At 50.1% G+C, this 16370-nt stretch overlaps 2 protein-coding genes across 4 annotated transcripts; one reads left to right on the top strand and one right to left on the bottom strand.

Annotated features, from left to right (window-relative positions):
* Nucleotides 1–976: 976 nt before the first annotated feature.
* Nucleotides 977–7251, bottom strand: LOC113432529 (voltage-gated potassium channel KCNC1-like). The gene is made up of 2 exons (XM_087972014.1): nt 6338–7251; nt 977–3904 (listed from the first exon to the last, which is right to left on the bottom strand). Exons 1-2 carry the CDS (start codon nt 6839–6841, stop codon nt 3095–3097), a joined length of 1314 nt encoding a protein of 437 aa, XP_087828140.1. The 5' UTR covers nt 6842–7251; the 3' UTR covers nt 977–3094.
* A 1170-nt stretch (nt 7252–8421) lies between these two features.
* On the top strand, nt 8422–15029 carry LOC113423488 (voltage-gated potassium channel KCNC1-like). Of its 3 annotated transcripts, none has more exons than XM_026684918.2 (3): nt 8422–8572; nt 10698–11196; nt 12218–15029. In XM_026684918.2, exons 2-3 carry the CDS (start codon nt 10711–10713, stop codon nt 13025–13027), a joined length of 1296 nt encoding a protein of 431 aa, XP_026540703.2. In that variant the 5' UTR covers nt 8422–8572; nt 10698–10710; the 3' UTR covers nt 13028–15029. The 3 variants fall into 3 exon arrangements, with proteins under 3 accessions (XP_026540703.2, XP_026540704.2, XP_087828139.1); XM_026684919.2 differs by lacking the exon at nt 8422–8572 and adding an exon at nt 8591–8725; XM_087972013.1 differs by lacking the exon at nt 8422–8572 and adding an exon at nt 8922–9184.
* The last annotated feature ends 1341 nt before the right edge of the window (nt 15030–16370 follow it).

Raw genomic sequence — 16370 nt, 5'->3', positions numbered from 1 at the left:
GACGCTATACAAGGGGTGTCAAGCTCAATTTCATTGAGGTCTGCATTAGGGTTGTCTTTGACTTGGGGGGGCGGGGGTGGTGGCCCAAGGGCTCTGCCCACAAAAACACGCTCCCGATCTCCGTTTTCAGCTGCAGTGACCTCCCTGCAACCCTCCGCCAGCAGAAATGGAGATGGGGTGGGTGGGGCATGCAGCCCTCCGGAACTCCATTTTCGCTGGCAGAGGCACCGCAGGCCAGATCTAAGCCCCCCCCTCATGGCCTGGGTCCGCCCCGTGGGCCTTGAGTTTGGCACCCCTGCCCTAGACCATTCCAGACAGTCCGGTCTCTTCTTAAAAGCCTCCAGTGACGGAGCCCCCACCACTCTGGAGGCAAATTGTTCCACTCCACTCCACTGTCCGGAAATTTCTTCTTGATTGGTTTCTATCCAGTTTCTTGTCCTGCCTTCTGATGCTTTGGAAAATAGGCTGACACACACACACACCCTTCCTTATGGCAACCCCTTAGATATTGAAAGATGGTTATCAGAGTACAGATAGCAGATAATCAAGAGCTGGAAGGGACCTTGTAGGTCATCTAGTCCAACCCCCAAGCGGGAGACCCTACACCATTTCTGTCAAATGGGAGTCCAATCTCTTCTTGAAAGTCTCAAGTGATGGCGCTCCCACAATTTCCGAGGGCAAGCTATCGTGTCACCCCTGGTCCTGCTTTTCACTAGATTAGCCAAACCCAGTTCCTGCAACCCTCCTTCACACGTTTTAGCTCTGCCCCCCCCATCACCTTTAAAGTGATTGAAGGGCTCCCTCTGCTGGGAGGAAGGGGCGGTTCTCTAAAACGCCAGCAAAGAGGAAGGAACCTAGAAGCTGGATGGATGGTGAAGGTTTCTCTCGTTTGTAGCTTTCAGGGATTTTGGTTCTACATTTTTCCCAATTCCTGAATTCTGTTATTACCAGTTTGAGATTTTAAAACAAAAACATGTTATTCACTTAAATATATTTTTATTTTTTTAATTAAATGTATGTGGAATTTATACTTTATGTAACAATCAGATATTTTAATTAAAAAATAACAGCTCAAATTGAGCTGTTTAAAAGTTAGCATCGTAGATGTATAATGCAAAAACTTTCTTTAAACAAAGCTGAATTTCCATACGGCTAAAATGAATTCGAATTTTAGGAAACGCTTTGCAGCAAATATTGTCATATAGTTACAGCGCTGAAATATTTTCATTGATGCGCAAATGTGCTACTATCTTCTAAAGAATAATTGGAAAAGCTAACTAAAACATTAAAAGTAGTGAAGTTTTAGAAGGTTACATAGCTTAAATTTTCAGCAAAAAAAAAAAAAAAAGCAATTTGGAAACTGCTGAGAAAAAAATTCCACAGGACAATAAATGGAAGAAGACAAAAGTTGACATTTCTCCATCCAAGATGAATAAACAACACAAGCTAAAGAGAAGCAGAGCAGGAAAAACAGAGAGAGGCACTCTGCACAGAGTTGTCCTTCAGTCTGATGTGGCGAGGAAAGCCAGGGCTACCTGCTCAGTGTTAGACCGGAGAGACATCATCCAGACCATTTGCTCTGGAGACCTAAATGGCATTTCTGGGATCCCAGGTTAGGCTGAGCTTTGAATGGACACACCTGACCTTACAGGTATGAAACCCCACCGAAGCTCAGGTGCAGACGGTGGCCTGAAGTTGCCAAGGAGGAACTCAAGACGTTCACAAAGTTTACACGGTCTTTAAAAACCTCCCATTTCGAGATGTCCCCAAACTTACTTCCTGCTGCCTGTTCCAAGCTTAGCCCAGCTACTTGGGGCAGGCGTCACGTTTTTATGCTCTGTGTGAAACCAGGCTGGTTGAAATAGAGATGGATCCACCCAGCCCCCTAAGCTTGGTTGGCCTTAGTTGGGGTGCCTGTGCAGATTAGCCTCCTGAGCGAGCCCCCTGCTGGGAGGGGGGGGCTGGCCTATGAATACAGCGAAGGGCCACTAGGGAGCGAGTCGAGGGTGGCGGAGGAGCCTGTCGGGTGTCAAGGCTGCAAGGGGCCTCGCAAAGGTGGGCTGGCCAGCCGGAGGCGCCTGCAGGATGCCTTTGATGGACCATGGTTTAGGTGGATTAGGGTCTTGAAGAAGAGCCTCTTAGGCGGACGAGAAAAGGGTGGTTTTATACCACGCTCCCTCTCCTCTCCTCCACCCACCAGAGAGGCTCTTCCAAGGCAAGGAAACGCACTTTGGAAGCCAACTTCCCTTTTATTGAAGGTAATGCAGTTAAGTGGGGGTGGGGGGGAGAGAAAACAAGCAGGAGGGGGGGAATGAGAGAAAAGGCGAGAGCCAGGACCACTTCAGAAGTCACTAAGACTTAAAGCGGCCGAGTGTGAAACACGATTCTTGCCCCGAAGGGCCAGTTGGCATGTCTGGTGCCAAGAAGACTTGGCACGAGCCCTCTGGCTGGGAAAGGCAGCCTCCCTTGGCCAGCTATGCACATTCTGGAGGGGAGGCCAACCCCGTCCTAGCCTGACCCAGAGGAGCCCTTCTGTGGGAGGAGGAGAGAGAAGGGCAGCTGGGGGGGTCTCCCCATGGCCCCCCTCCCATCAGGAGGGCCAAGAGAGGGAGCGGGCATGTCCCTGAGCCAGGGCTTGCTTTGGGAGGGGGAAAAATCAATTTTGGGCAGCCCAAAGGGTGGCATTACTAGCTATGTCAGTCATCGGACCAGGAATGGGCAGGGGAGCTTTGGAAATTCCTGGCAGGGAGGGGCTTGTTTTGGTTCTCTGGAATCATGGGGCGGCTCCGAGCTACCCAAGGGGACTTCTGGCCCTGCAAAATGGGAATAAAGGGAATAAAGGACACGGGAAGGAAACCCAGGCTGGGTGACAGTAAAGGGTTTTGCCAGGGATTCGTCCTAAGGCCCCTGGTTTGTGTCTGCATTTCAGGCTCAACTTTTACAGGCTGTGGGATGGCTTTCCCCTTGCCTCCCACCCGAAACAGGCCAGAGCAGCAGGGGGACCTGGCAGAGGTGAAAGTCAGCAAAGGCGAGAAGATCCCACTTCATGGGCCAGGGAGTTCCGCAGGGGCTTCCTTCCCCAATAAAAGCCCCATCACTGCGTTAGACTTCTGAGGATCGCCGTGGCCGCCTCCTTCCTCTTCCTCTTCTCCTTGATTACAGCGGAAGTGTAGTGATGCTTGAATTTTATGAAGAAGATGGGAATGGGGACAATGATGGTCAGCAGGCCACAGAGCACCGCGCAGGCCCCGATCACTTTGCCAGCTGGCTGGAAGGGATACAAGTCACCATAGCCGACGGTGGTCAAGGTGATCACCGCCAGCCAGAAGGACGAGAGGATGTCGTGCAGCACCTTGTCGGGGTGATCCTCTATCAAGTCGGCAAACAACATGAGGGAGCCAAAGAAAAGGATTTCGAAGAGGAAAACCCACAACAGGATGGCAATGTCCTTCAAGATGGACCTGAGCATGTAGGGGAAGACGCTCAGCATCCGCGGGGTCTCCAGCAGCTGGAAGACCTTCAGAAGTTTGAGGACATACACCACGCGGAACAAGTTCAGCCAACACGGCAGAGTTTCCAGCCGGCGTCCATGCTGGCTGAAAAAGAGGTCCAGGCAAACTGGGAAAAGCGCCAGGAAATCCACCACGTTCAGGGCCTTTCGAAAGAATCTCTTCTTGTCTGGGCAGGACACGAGACGGGTGGCAAATTCACACATGAAGCAGAGAATGAAGAAGAGCTCCAGGTGGAGAAGAGAAGCTCTCTGGGGACACAAGGACTCCAGCGAGGGGCGGAGGTGGAGGTGGGTCAAGTTGCCCTGTCCAAGGAAGTCTTCGCGTTGGCCTCCTTTGGCACACAGGATGGCGATGAGGGCAACGTTGAACAGCAGGGATAGGACTGCAAAGCCCTGCGGGGGAAGGAGAGGGCAAGCGCAGGTCAGTTGCCAGGAGCATCACTCACTGCAAACACCCAGAGCAGCAACAGAGCCATAGCCGCCGGCCAAGGCCCCCCCCACCGCACCTGAAACCTACAACCCCCCCCTCGTTATTTCTCCCTTTGTGTTTAAGTGTTTCCTGATTAGTCTCCCCCCCCATCAAATAGTGGTAGGAAGGAATAATTACGATTTATATTGACTATTTCCTAGTATGATTTGATTGCTTATTGTATCCAAGACTATCATTAAATGTTGCACCTGATGATTCTTGACGAATGTCTCTTTTCTTTTATGTACACTGAGAGCATCTGCACCGAAGAGAAATTCCTTGTGTGTCCAATCACACTTGGCCAATACAGAATTGAATTCTATTCTATTCTATTCTATTCTATTCTATTCTATTCTGTTTCTATTCTATTCTATTCTATTCTATTGTTTCTATTCTGTTTCTGTTCTATTCTATTCTATTCTATTCTATTCTTCTATTCCATTCCATTCCATTCCACTCTATATTCTATTCTATTCTATTCTATTCTATTCTATTCTATTCTATTCTATTCTATTCTATTCTTCTATTCCATTCCATTCCATTCCATTCCATTCCATTCCATTCCACTTATATTCTATTCTATTCTATTCTATTCTATTCTATTCTATTCTATTCTATTCTATTCTGTTTCTGTTTCTGTTCTGTTCTGTTCTGTTCTATTCTATTATTCTATTCTATTCTATTCTATTCTATTCTTCTATTCCATTCCATTCCATTCCATTCCATTCCACTCTATATTCTATTCTATTCTATTCTATTCTATTCTATTCTATTCTATTCGATTCGATTCTGTTTCTGTTCTATTCTGTTCCTATTCTGTTCCTATTCTATTCTATTCTATTCTATTCTATTCTATTCTATTCTATTCTATTCTATTCTATTCTTCTATTCTATTCCATTCCATTCCATTCCACTCTATATTCTATTCTATTCTATTCTATTCTATTCTATTCTATTCTATTCTATTCTATTCTATTCTATTCTATTCTATTCGATTCGATTCGATTCGATTCTTCGATTCTGTTCCTATTCGATTCGATTTGATTTGATTTGATTGTGTTCCTTATTCTATTCTATAAGTGGGGGATGCCCATGGGAGGTTAACTGCTTCCATTTCCAGCTTTAAATTCTGAAGCCAAACCACCATCATTTAACCATTCTGTCACTGGACTTTGGTGACGTGGTTTGGGCCCATCTGGAGACTTTCCACTCCTATTTCCCGCCTCGAAAAGTCTGCAAAAGGAGGACAAAAAACGAAAAGCACATCTCCGGGTCCCCAGAAGGTGTTTGGTAGCCCTCCTTGAAAGGAGTTAGGGCTCCGGATTTTAAACGGCTGGGCTAGAAAACATTGAAAACAAGTTTGACAGAAGTCGGCCTTTACTGTCAGTGAGATTGGCTGAGCCTCCCTTAGCAAACTCATCGCTTAAGTCAGGGGTCTCCAACCTTGGCAACTTTAAGGCTTGTGGACTTCAACTCCCAGAATTCCTCAGCCAGCAAAGCTGGCTGAGGAATTCTGGGAGTTGAAGTCCACAAGCCTTAAAGTTGCCAAGGTTGGAGACCCCCGACTTAAAGGATGCTCATGGCTAAATGACAGTGAAAGGCCTCTAGGGTGCCATGCGGTTTCTTCCTAGGGAGACCCTGGAAGCAGATCCCAGCCAACGGCTCCAGGCCGAGTTCGAACTTCTCTGGCTGCTTCTACGGGGAGGTTTCTAAATCGGCTCGCCCACCTGCCCAGGACGGGGGTTTGATTGCCATGGCCAAATCAGAGAGAGGGAAGGAATGAGCAGGACCAGGGGCAGCAGAGGAGGAGGAGGAGGAGGAGAGGAGGAGGAGGGAGGAGAGCACCTGGTGCACAGAGGCACACCTGGTGAGGCAAGAGGGTGAGGCAGGTACGATTGTGACTAGGAGTCCCTTGAGGCCAAGACCCCCCCAGGAGCAGCTGCTTCCTCTCTCTCTCTCTCTCTCTCTCTGCAGAGTCAGGCAGGTGAAGATGGAGCAGGTTCCGCACCTGGGTTGAGGGCACCTCCGAACAAGGGCCAGCCTAGGCTGAAGGCGTTGGGCCTGGGCTGAAGCTGCCCTCCCCCCCAGTTTGGGCAGATGCCCACCGGCAGGATTGGCAGGCAACCCTCAGCTCCTCTCCCCCCCTTTCGCCCCCCAGAGACCCCGGGAAAGGGCAGCCCATCCACCCCCACTTTTCTGGGCAACCCCGCCAGGCCCTTCAACCGCGGCTGGAGCCCCGAGGGAGCCTCCAGTATGGCCGAGCCCCGCCGGCTCCCTCCGCGCTCTTTTGCCCGGGGCGGCTGCTCTTTTGCTGGGGGCCACCCGACCCCACCCCCACCCCCACCCCGACGGCTCACCGTGGCCCAGGGCGACGAGCGCGGCTCCTCCAGGAAAGCCCAGGCCGCCCGCGCCCACCGCTCCCACCGCCCGTCCGTCCCGCGCGGGCCCCGCTCCAGCAAGCCGCGCCGGTCCTCTCGCCGCCCGGGGCCGCCGCCCTCCTCCTCCTCCTCGGCCTCGTCGTGGTCGTCGTGGTCGCCGGGGCAGAGCTTGCTCCAGCAGCAGGCGGGCAGCCGCGCCTCCGTCAGCCCCCAGAAGGCCAGCTCGGCGCGCAGAGCGGCGCGGCAGGCGGCGGGCCCGTGCAGGTGGCCGCTGCGGCACAGGTGCAGCACCTGCTCGAAGAGGCGGCCGCTCCGGTCGAAGAAGAACTCGCCGGCGCGGGCGTCGAAGTCGAAGCGGTCCGCCGCCCCGGGCTCGGCCAGCCCGCCCAGCTTGGTGCCCGGGAAGGCGGCCAGGGTGCCGCGGCAGGTGCGGTAGCGGAGCCCGCCCACGTTCAGGGTGACTCGGCCCGAGGGAGCCTCCATGGCCGGCGCGGGGCTGCACGACCTGCCGGGGAGGAGAAGCGGCGGGATGCCGAGGGCCCCGCTGGGCTCCGTCCGGAGGGCGCTTCCCTGCTGCCCGCGAGGGCGCCGCTGGGACGCTGCTCGGCCGGCCCACCTCGCAGGGCGCCGCGGAGGAGGAGGAGGAAGAGGCGGCCCCACTGAGCTCCCCGGCCAGGCGCTTTGCGGCCGTCCCCGCTTCCCCTCCGCCCGACGGAGCCCACGCGGCCAGGGCGAGAGCAGCAGCGGCGGCGGCGAGAGAAGGCTCGGGCGGCCGGACAGCGCGGAGTCTCCCAGGCGAGCGGCGGAGCGAGGCGGCCAATCCGGAGCGAGTCGCCCCCTTCCCGCCCCGTTGCGGAAGGAGGGAAGAGCCGCCCCGCCGCCCTTGCTGGCCCGGAGCCCCCAGCCCTTCCGAGGGGGGGGCTTGTAGGTCATCTAGTCCAACCCCCCATCCCTGACAGATGGCAGTGCAGCCTCTTCTTGAAAGCCTCCAGGGATGAAGCGCCCAGAACTTGCCAAGGCAACTTCTGTTCCCTGGACAAATGGGGAGATGGAACCCCGCCCTCACGGAAACACACACGCGTATCCAGCGCCCCCCCGAGCTGTTCTGACAAGGGGGCTGTTACGTGAAAGGCCCAGGTGGGAGCTGCTTGGTCCCTTCCCATCATGAAAAGCCTTCGAGAAATAATGTGCAGAAGTCAATCAAGGAGACGCTCTTCTGGGCGGCTCGAAGAGGCTGCCTTTTCTTGGGGGGAGCCAAAAGCACCCACCTCTCTGGCATTCCTGTGGCAGACAGGGGTGGGGCTTGGGGGACCCCCGGACCTTCAGCCACTGGCTGAGCCCCTTCTTCTCCCCGGGGCTTCCCTCGGCCGCCTCTGATCAGCCTCCCCGTTCATTTCCCTGCCATCAACACCTGGATGCGATGGGGGGGGGGCTGCCCCTGTCTTGGGCAGGATGGGTGGACTCTGTGCTGGTCCTTCAGGGAGGCCAAACGGGCCGGCTGGAGCTGCTTTGGGGGCAAGCAAAGACAACCAGCATCCACAGAGAGGCAGACAGGCTGAGCCTTGAATTGGAGATTGTGGGGAGAAATGGGCCCCACCATGGGCCTTTGGTCTCCCCTCTCTCTGGGCAGAGAAATTGGGTCCACGGGGCACCAGGAAGCAGAGGCTTCATATTCTCTCCCCTTCTTTGTCAGCTTGAGCTGGGCTGAAAGTTTAATTGTCCGCCCATCTTGGCCGCTGTCAAAGAGCGGGGGTGATAACGGCCTATTAGAATAGCCGCGGATGAGTTTTCATTGCCATTTTCTAAAGATGCTTATAATTATGGAGTCAGGTTATATCATTCATCCTTTAACTACATTTGCTTTGGAAAGAAAATAGAGTTGGTTCTTCTTCATCTGTCTGTGTGTGTTTTGTTTTGTTTTAAATTAAAATGAAAAAAGATGAAACACAGAAGAACATCCCTCTGCTATTGCCAAAGCAACGGAAGGGACATGAGGAGATCTTATGCAATCCCTTCCCCTCCCCTGCCCTCCCCCCCCCGCCCCCCCCCCTCAGTCCCTCTGGTGCCTCTGTTTATAGGCTGCTTTTGTGTTTTGGCCTCCGTGAGTTGGAGTTGAGCCCAAGCACATCCTGTTTTCCTCCCCTCTTCTTCTCCCTCCGTTTGCAGGCTACTTTCCCCAAGCCCTCTGCAAAACTGCTCTACACCAGATTAAAGGTAAAACCGTAAAAGCGAATGAGAAGGTTGGTGGGGCCTCTGCAGAGCTGGGGAAGGAAGCGGCAGCTGAAAAGGGGAATCCTTGGATGTCGGTGAAGAGGGACCTGAAACCGATTCCTGGGGCTCAGCAGCCTTTGTCCAAGAAGGTCCCAGGTCTGGTGCTTTCACTTGGGTGGGACGGGGGGAAAGGCTGGAGTTGTTCCTGCCATTTCTGTTTGGGCAGAAACTGGCGGACAATTAACTTAACAATTCATTACAACCAGGAACTTTTCACTCTCCTGTGTGGGATTTGTGCGCTTCAGAAGTGAATGCTTGTTCTTGTTTTTCTCATGGTCGTATATTCATTTTTCTGACTTTTATAATTTTCAATAAATCACTCAGCTGGGTATGGAAATATTTGCTTAAAATTTCCAGAAATGTCATGCATAGGGTTAATTTTTTTTTTTTAAAAAAAGAATCCTCATTTTCCAAATCATTCTCGTTTCCTGGGCAGAGAATTAAAGGGGCACCCAGGTTTCATGTTCGGCCTGGATCTTTCTGAGGAAATTACTTTCTGGGCTCATTACTTTGGGCTCCACAGCTAGAAAGAGCCATCCAAAGGACAGTTGTCAGGTACTGGAAAGAATCAGATGAGTTAATGTTTTCTTCATCTAAGGTGCTAAAAGGAATGAGTTAAACTTCAGTACTTCTTTTGATATTCTACTGCATACTTCTGGGCCGCTGGTTTTACTGGTCAAGAAACAACTGGAGAGAAGGGTGCTGATGAAGGATGAAGGGCAAAGGAGGTGTGTGTGGTGGGGGCTGTTTCGGTCCCTTGGTCTCGTGGACAACCTCTTCCTTCTAAAGGTTTGGGGACACCACACCGTGTCGTGGTGAACTGCACAAGTCCCACCTTAACTAGGAAAGGTTGGGAGGGGGAAGCAACACGCGGTAATATGCTAAGCCACCCATCTAAAACCCGCTGCTTCAGTAACTGCCTGTTGAGTTAATACAGTTGCTAGATGTGTGACGTTGAGACTTGTCTTCCATGTTGTTTGGCTTGATCTCCCTCCATCCGAAAAGGAGCAGAGCGGTAGGAAGGAAAGGGTTGCACAAGGAGACCCACCAACTCCCTGCTCCCCTGTCTGCCCAGTTGGGGCCAGGGTAGGAAGGACCCTTGTCCCTTTCTTCTCAGCCTAGCGAGGCGAAAGGGAGGCGACCGACGAGCCGGACAAGGCCAGCCTGTTTACTCTTCGGAAGTCTCCCATCGCTTTTCTCCTGAAGGGTTGGGTTCTTAATAATAGTAACAATAATGACAATAATACCAAATCACTGGATAATGGAGCCTCGGCTATTACCCAGATGAATATTGTAGATCATAGATTATTCATCACCCAGATGAATATTGTAGATATTGTAGATGAATATTGTACTATTGACCTCACCCTTTCCTAAGAGGGCGTGCATAAGCGCACCACGTGCCTACCGTCCCTGTCCTATTGTTTCTCTTATTCTTCTTTTATTGTTCTTATATGTACCCATTTCATGTATTCACAACTATGTATACACTTATACTTATTATCTTGTAAACAATTGCAAATCAAATAAATAAATAAATAAATAAATAAATAAATAAATAAATCAGTGGTGGCTAACCTTTGGGGGCTCTATGCCAAAAATTGTGTGCTTGCACGCGCGCACACGCCAGCACCCAGTAGGCAATGCGCGCCCACCCAAGCCCCCTGCACATGCGCGCGCAATCTCCCCCCCGCCCCCTTACCTGCACTGCGCCTCCCAGCTGATTTTCAGCCCATTTGAGGCCTTTTTCAGCCTCCCAGAGGCTTGATGAAAGCCTCTGCAGCCCGAAAAATGAGCCTGTTTCGTCACTTCCGGTATTTCCAGAACTACAGGAAGTGACGAAACAGGCCTATTTTTCAGGCTGCAGACCTCTGGGAGACTGAAAAAGGCCTCAAACAGGCTGAAAATCAGCTGGGAGGTGCATGCATGTGCAGCGAGGTAAGTTTGCCTGCGGCTTGCGTGCCGGCACAAATGGCTTTGCGTGCCACCTGGGCCACGCGTGCCATAGGTTCGCCATCACAGTTGTAGACGATGATGACGATGACAGACCTTTTCCTGTTCTTGGCAGCTAGTTGCAAGAGATGAAACCAATGGAGGAAAAGATCTTCTTGAACATTGGGGGGCTCCGGTACGAGACCTATGCCAGCACCCTCCAGGCTTTCCCTGGCACCAAGCTATGTCGCCTGACAGAGCCCCAGGCAGCCGCCACCTTTGACTGTGACCCGGACACCCAGGAGTTCTTCTTTGACAGAAGTTCCTGCCTCTTCGAGGACGTGCTCAACTACTACAGAACCAAACAGCTCCACTGCCCTGACCTGACCTGCAAGTCATCCCTGGATGAGGAGCTGGCCTTCTGGGGGCTCAGCAACGCCCCCCTGGCACCCTGCTGCTGGCAGAAATTGACCATCGCTGAGAGGCAAAAGGAAGAGTATGGCATCCGGGAGGAAGAGCAAGAGGTCGCTGGGCTCCTGGACCAGGCGGGAAGGAACCAGAGCGCCGGGAGGGGCCGATGGCGGACCAGAATCTGGGCCATGTTTGAGAAGCCCTTCTCCAGTTTAAGCGCAAAGGTCAGCTGGGGGTTTGGAGGGGGGCAGCATGTGCTCCTTGCAGTCTGGCCTGAGTGGTTTTCTCGGCCTCCCAGGGCTTCCGGGGCCACGGCCCGAGGCTAAGCCAAAGGCACCCACCCGTTTTCTTAGCAATGAAGCAGCCGGTCCCCCTTTCAGAACCGTGCTGAGCCCTTGGTCCCCCTGCAGGGAGAGTCCACTCCAAGGGCAGCTGGAGGGCAGCCATTTTAGTGTCATTGCTTCTCTGGCCTTGAAGACCTGCAGGAGAGGCTCAGGGATGAAGAGCAGGGCACGTCAAGTGTAAATCTTAAAAGTAAAGAATGGCGATTGGATGAGCTCCCCGCGGGGTGAAAAATCAACCTGTTAAGGATGCAACGCTGACATAGCCTCCCTCCGGCCTCCTCCAGTGCCTCATCTTTTTCAGACAAAGCTGGCCAGAGATGGGTTTAAAAAAAAAAAAATCTTCCCCAAGTTCATGTGCAGAGAAATTGGGCAGACATATTTTTTTTCCCTGAATTTTTCTAGGGGAAGGAGGAATTCTCCAGGGAGTGCCTGGGAGGAGGCCCTTCCTGAGATTATGGATGGGAATGAATAGAAAGAAGGGGGGAACCAGATGTTAGAGAGAGGCTATTCAGACCCACCTTTGGCCAGCCAGTTTCCAGGTATGACAGGAGCCCCCCCCTGGTGAGTTTAGGGGGGTTTCTGGCAAGGACTTTTTCTCGAGGTTGAATTATGAAGGCATTTTAAGAGAATGAGGGGGTCACATCCCCTGGGGTTCTAGTTTCAGGCAGTTCGCTCCTCTGCCCTGGATTCAGAGAGGGGGGATTGGTCTGCTAAAAGCTGAGCCCCTTTAACTTAAGTCACTGGCATAGCTGGCGTTAGGCACAGGATATTTGCACAGCCGTCCTGGTATTCGGGAATATCAGGGTGGCGGGAAGGTAAGATGAGCGGCGTATATATTGGATTGATAAAGCAACTTGTCCGTCCTCCTGACTTCCCCTCTTCTCCCCCCCCTCCCCCCCAGGGCTTGGCTGCTGTGTGTCTGCTCTTCAATATAGGGATTTGCTGCCTCTTCATTGCCAAAGCTTTCGAAGACACCCATTTTCTCCCTGTTTACATCCTGGAAAACCAGACCAATCCTGCTTCAGTCCTTCACACCAAAGCTCACGGTTTCTTTTATGTCAAGCCGCTTTTCCTCCTTCACTCGGAACTTTTCTGCGTCCTCTGGTTCATGCTTGAATTTCTTTTGCGACTCCTTTCCTGCCCAAAGAAGAAGGAATTTCTCCAAAGCCCACTGAACGTGGCCGACTTTCTCTGCCTCTTCCCCGTTTACATCGAGCTTCCCTTGCATTGGCATCCCGCAAGCCATCGGCGTTTGTTATTCTGGCTGGACTTTTTGCGTGCCTCGTACTTCTTCAAGCTCTTGAAGGTTCTCAAGCTGGTGGAGACCCCGCTGATGCTGAGGGTGCTCTCGTACACCTCCCGGGCCCTCCTCAGGGAGATTGTCACCCTCCTCCTCGTTTTACTCTTCGAAATCCTTTTCTTTGGTTCTCTCTGTTATTTCGTAGACGTAATAGAAGATAACGCAGATACGCAGTTTGGGGACATTGGCTCAGCTTTCTGGTGGGCGCTGGTCACCTTGACTACTGTAGGTTATGGAGACATTGTACCCATCTCTCTGGTTGGTAGGATGATTGGCGCCTGCGCAGCACTCTGCGGTGTCCTGACCATTATCATCCCGATTCCCTTCTTCTGTATCAAATTCCAAGGCTATTATGATGCGGTCATGGTCAAAGAGAAGAGGAAGAGACAAACAGTTCCCTTGCCATCATGATGGATGGACAGGATGCTTCCAGGGTTTCATCGGAAAAAGGTGTTTTTATACTTGCGGATTGCTCCTGCTCGTTCCCCCCTGCACCGTGTGTCTTCCCATAGGAAAGGTCAAGGCTCCCATAAAGCCACTCTCCTTCTTCTCCACAACGGTCATGATCATCCCCATCAAAGTCTTATTTTCAAAATGTTTCAAAGTAATTTTGTAAAGCTGGCAAGTAGCAGCCTCTTTCCCCATATGGGCACAAGCTTATTAATTTGGAGTCTATCAAAAAGGTTTGAGCAATGGCGCCTTCCTTTCCAGCAAGCATCCTTATTGGCTGAGGATAAGAGAAAGGCAGACACGGGTTGGGAAGGCTAGCATGGGTTGGATCACAACTTTTAGAGGAATGTAGCAATAGCACTTAGACTTATATACCGCTTCATAGCACTTCATAGCCCTCTAAGTGGTTCACAAAGTCTGCCTCTCGCCACCCCCCACCCCCAAAAAAATCTGGGTCCTCATCATTTTACCAACCTTGGAAGGATGGAAAACTGAGTCAACCTTCAGCTGGTGGGAATTGAACTGCCGAACTGCTGGCAGACAGCAGAATTAGCCTGCAATACTGCATTGTAACCATTGCACCACCACGACTCTATCCAGGCAATAGGGCAGGGGTGGGATATGACAGGGTTAACTACCGGTTCGGGATTTATGAGGTTCGGTGATTTATGATGTGCTTCCCTGCACGCTGAGAGCCGTGCACTTGTAAATCATCATCAGCACGCTGCGTGCAGAGAAGCAGCCTTTGAAACAGCCCTCTTTTCCCACTTTTTTAACTGCAGCTCTGTCTCGTTTGGCAGCTGAAGTTGAAAAATCAGGAAATAAAGATCAGGTAAGAGCCCGGGTGGGCGGGTAGGCAAAAACATCAGTAGATATAGAACCGGTTCTGTGTCTGCTGCTCTTCAGAGCTGCCAGTTCTACAGAGGTGGACAGAACCGGTAGAAACCCACCCCTTCAATAGGGCATGTATTGTATGTTTGCGAGTTTTAAATATTGCATTATTGGCTACTTTGAATTCTTCCTCGTGCATCAGTAGGTTTACCAGGCTCTTCGTACACCTCTCATACAACTTGATTTTTCTTCGCTTGTTTTTTGCAAATTAAAAGACCACCAATAAACTTTCTCCTGCCCACCTAGCAAAAAGCAGGCAAATGTGAGTAGCACTTTGACGGGAAGGTGCCATGTGCCTCGGTCTACAATCAGGCTGACCACATGACCACAGAGGTGCCTTCAGACAACACTGGCTCCCTCAGCTAAGAAATGGAGATGAGCACCATCCACTGGAGTTGGACAACTGGACAGGGAAATCCTTGACCTTTTTTTACAGTAACCTTTGAAGCAGTTGTATCTTCTTTCAAGAAAATCTTATCACTTATAACATTTTTGAAAATCTTTTTAGAACTCTGGAAGTCTCCATGAATCTCTTGGGAAGGCGTTGGCAGAGAATTTCATTAGGTCACCAAGAACTGCTCCTGCAGTGACAGTGGACAGTCCATCAGGGTGTTCGCAGGAAGGCAAAAAAAAAGTCAAGATGATGTCCACAGTCTGGAGATCATCATGGGACATAAAAAGGACAGGGCCGTAATGACGTGGCTGTGGCTGCTATCTTGACTTTTTTACACCCCGACAAATGCGGACAAACATGCAGTATATTATAATACAAATACTAGAATTATATTCTAACAATGGAAACATTTTAGATAGCCTGCAAACTATGTAGAACATATTACTAACAATGTCCAATGAAACTAGTCTTTTAAGAATATTTGTAATGAAGTTGGAATAATTGTTCTGTAACCTTGGCTAGTCTGCTGATCATTTACTGTCCTTAAGATGTACTAAAAGATGCATAAATATATTGATCAATTCCTATTTTCTTATTCCACATTTTCTATGTAATCAATTTTAGTTTTTAGATTTTGTAACATAGCTCTCTAATTTAAAAAAAGCATGCAAACAGAAACCTACCATATTCTACTGATATATTTAAGTCCATAACTGTCCTTTCTTCACAGCCATTGCCCTGACCCAATTTCTCTGCCCAGAGGGATGGGAGACCCCCCCCCACAAGGGCCACATGTCCGATCCATTTCTCCCCACCATCTTTAATTCAAGGCATGGCCTATATCTGCATCTCTTTGGGTGCCAGTTGTGTTTGCTCCCTCAAACTCTTTGCTAATCAGTTAGCAAATGTAGGTAGGAAACATACCACAGTAGTAATGGGAGACTTTAACTACCCTGATATCAACTGGGAGACAGCAAGTGGGAGATCAAACAGATTCCTAACCAACTCAGCCAACAACTTTGTCATCCAAAAGGCAGAGGAGGGAACTAGCTCTGCTGGATCTAATTCTTGCCAATAGAGAAGAAGTGATAGAGAGAAATTGCCTCTTGAAATTGCCAGAACTTTGGGCAAGAGTGACCACATCATATTGGAATTCAATATAATGCAAACGCAAGCAATAGAATATCATCCAACTAGTGTCTTAAACTTTAAAAGAACTGGTTTTAACAAACTCAGAACCTAAGAAAAATTCCATGGATAAAAATTCTGAAGGGGAAAACAGCTCAAGAAGTGTGGGAAACACTGAAAAATATGTTCATAAAAATATGATCACCAGTCCAATACAATATGATTGAGAAAGAAAAACAAGAAATCCAAGAAGAAGCCTGTATGGTTGCACAAAGGTCTCTGATAAACTGAAAGACAAAAAGAAGTACAAAAAGTGGGCAGAGGGATACACAACTAAGGCAGAATATCAGCAGGTAACCTGAATCTGCAAAGATGAAGTCAGGAAAGTAAAGGCTCAGAAGGAACAAAGATTTGCAATGAAAGTCAAAGATTTTTAAAAAAAGTTTCATTCAACATATAAATAACAAGAAAAAAGCCAGTTGGTCCATTAAAGAGAGAAGACGGCAAGGAAGTAACAGGCAACAGAGAGAAAGCAGAGTTGCTTAACTCATTCTATGCATCGGTCCTCATGCAAAAAGAAACTATAGCTTAACCTACCAATAACATAACTGTAGAGACAAACTAGAAACAAAATTTAAAATAAGCAAAAAACAAAAAAATAGTAAGAGAGCACCTATGTGATCTCGATGAACACAAATCACCGGGACCTGATGGATTACACCCTAGAGTTTTAAAGGAGCTGGCAGAGGTCATCTCAGAACCATTACACCACATTTTTCAAAAATCCTGGAGCACCAGGGAACTACCAGAGGACTGGAAAAGAGCTGGTGTGGTTCCCATCTTCAAAAAAAAAAGGGGAAAAAAACAGACCCAGGAAACTACAGACCAATC

The sequence above is a fragment of the Notechis scutatus genome, chromosome 10, assembly GCF_049901735.1.
Source record: "Notechis scutatus isolate UNSWTSFEM ecotype Mainland chromosome 10, rNotScu1.2, whole genome shotgun sequence".
Taxonomy (NCBI): domain Eukaryota; kingdom Metazoa; phylum Chordata; class Lepidosauria; order Squamata; family Elapidae; genus Notechis; species Notechis scutatus.
The sequence above is the reverse complement of the archived record's forward strand: the minus strand, read 5'-3'. Positions and strand labels throughout refer to the sequence as shown.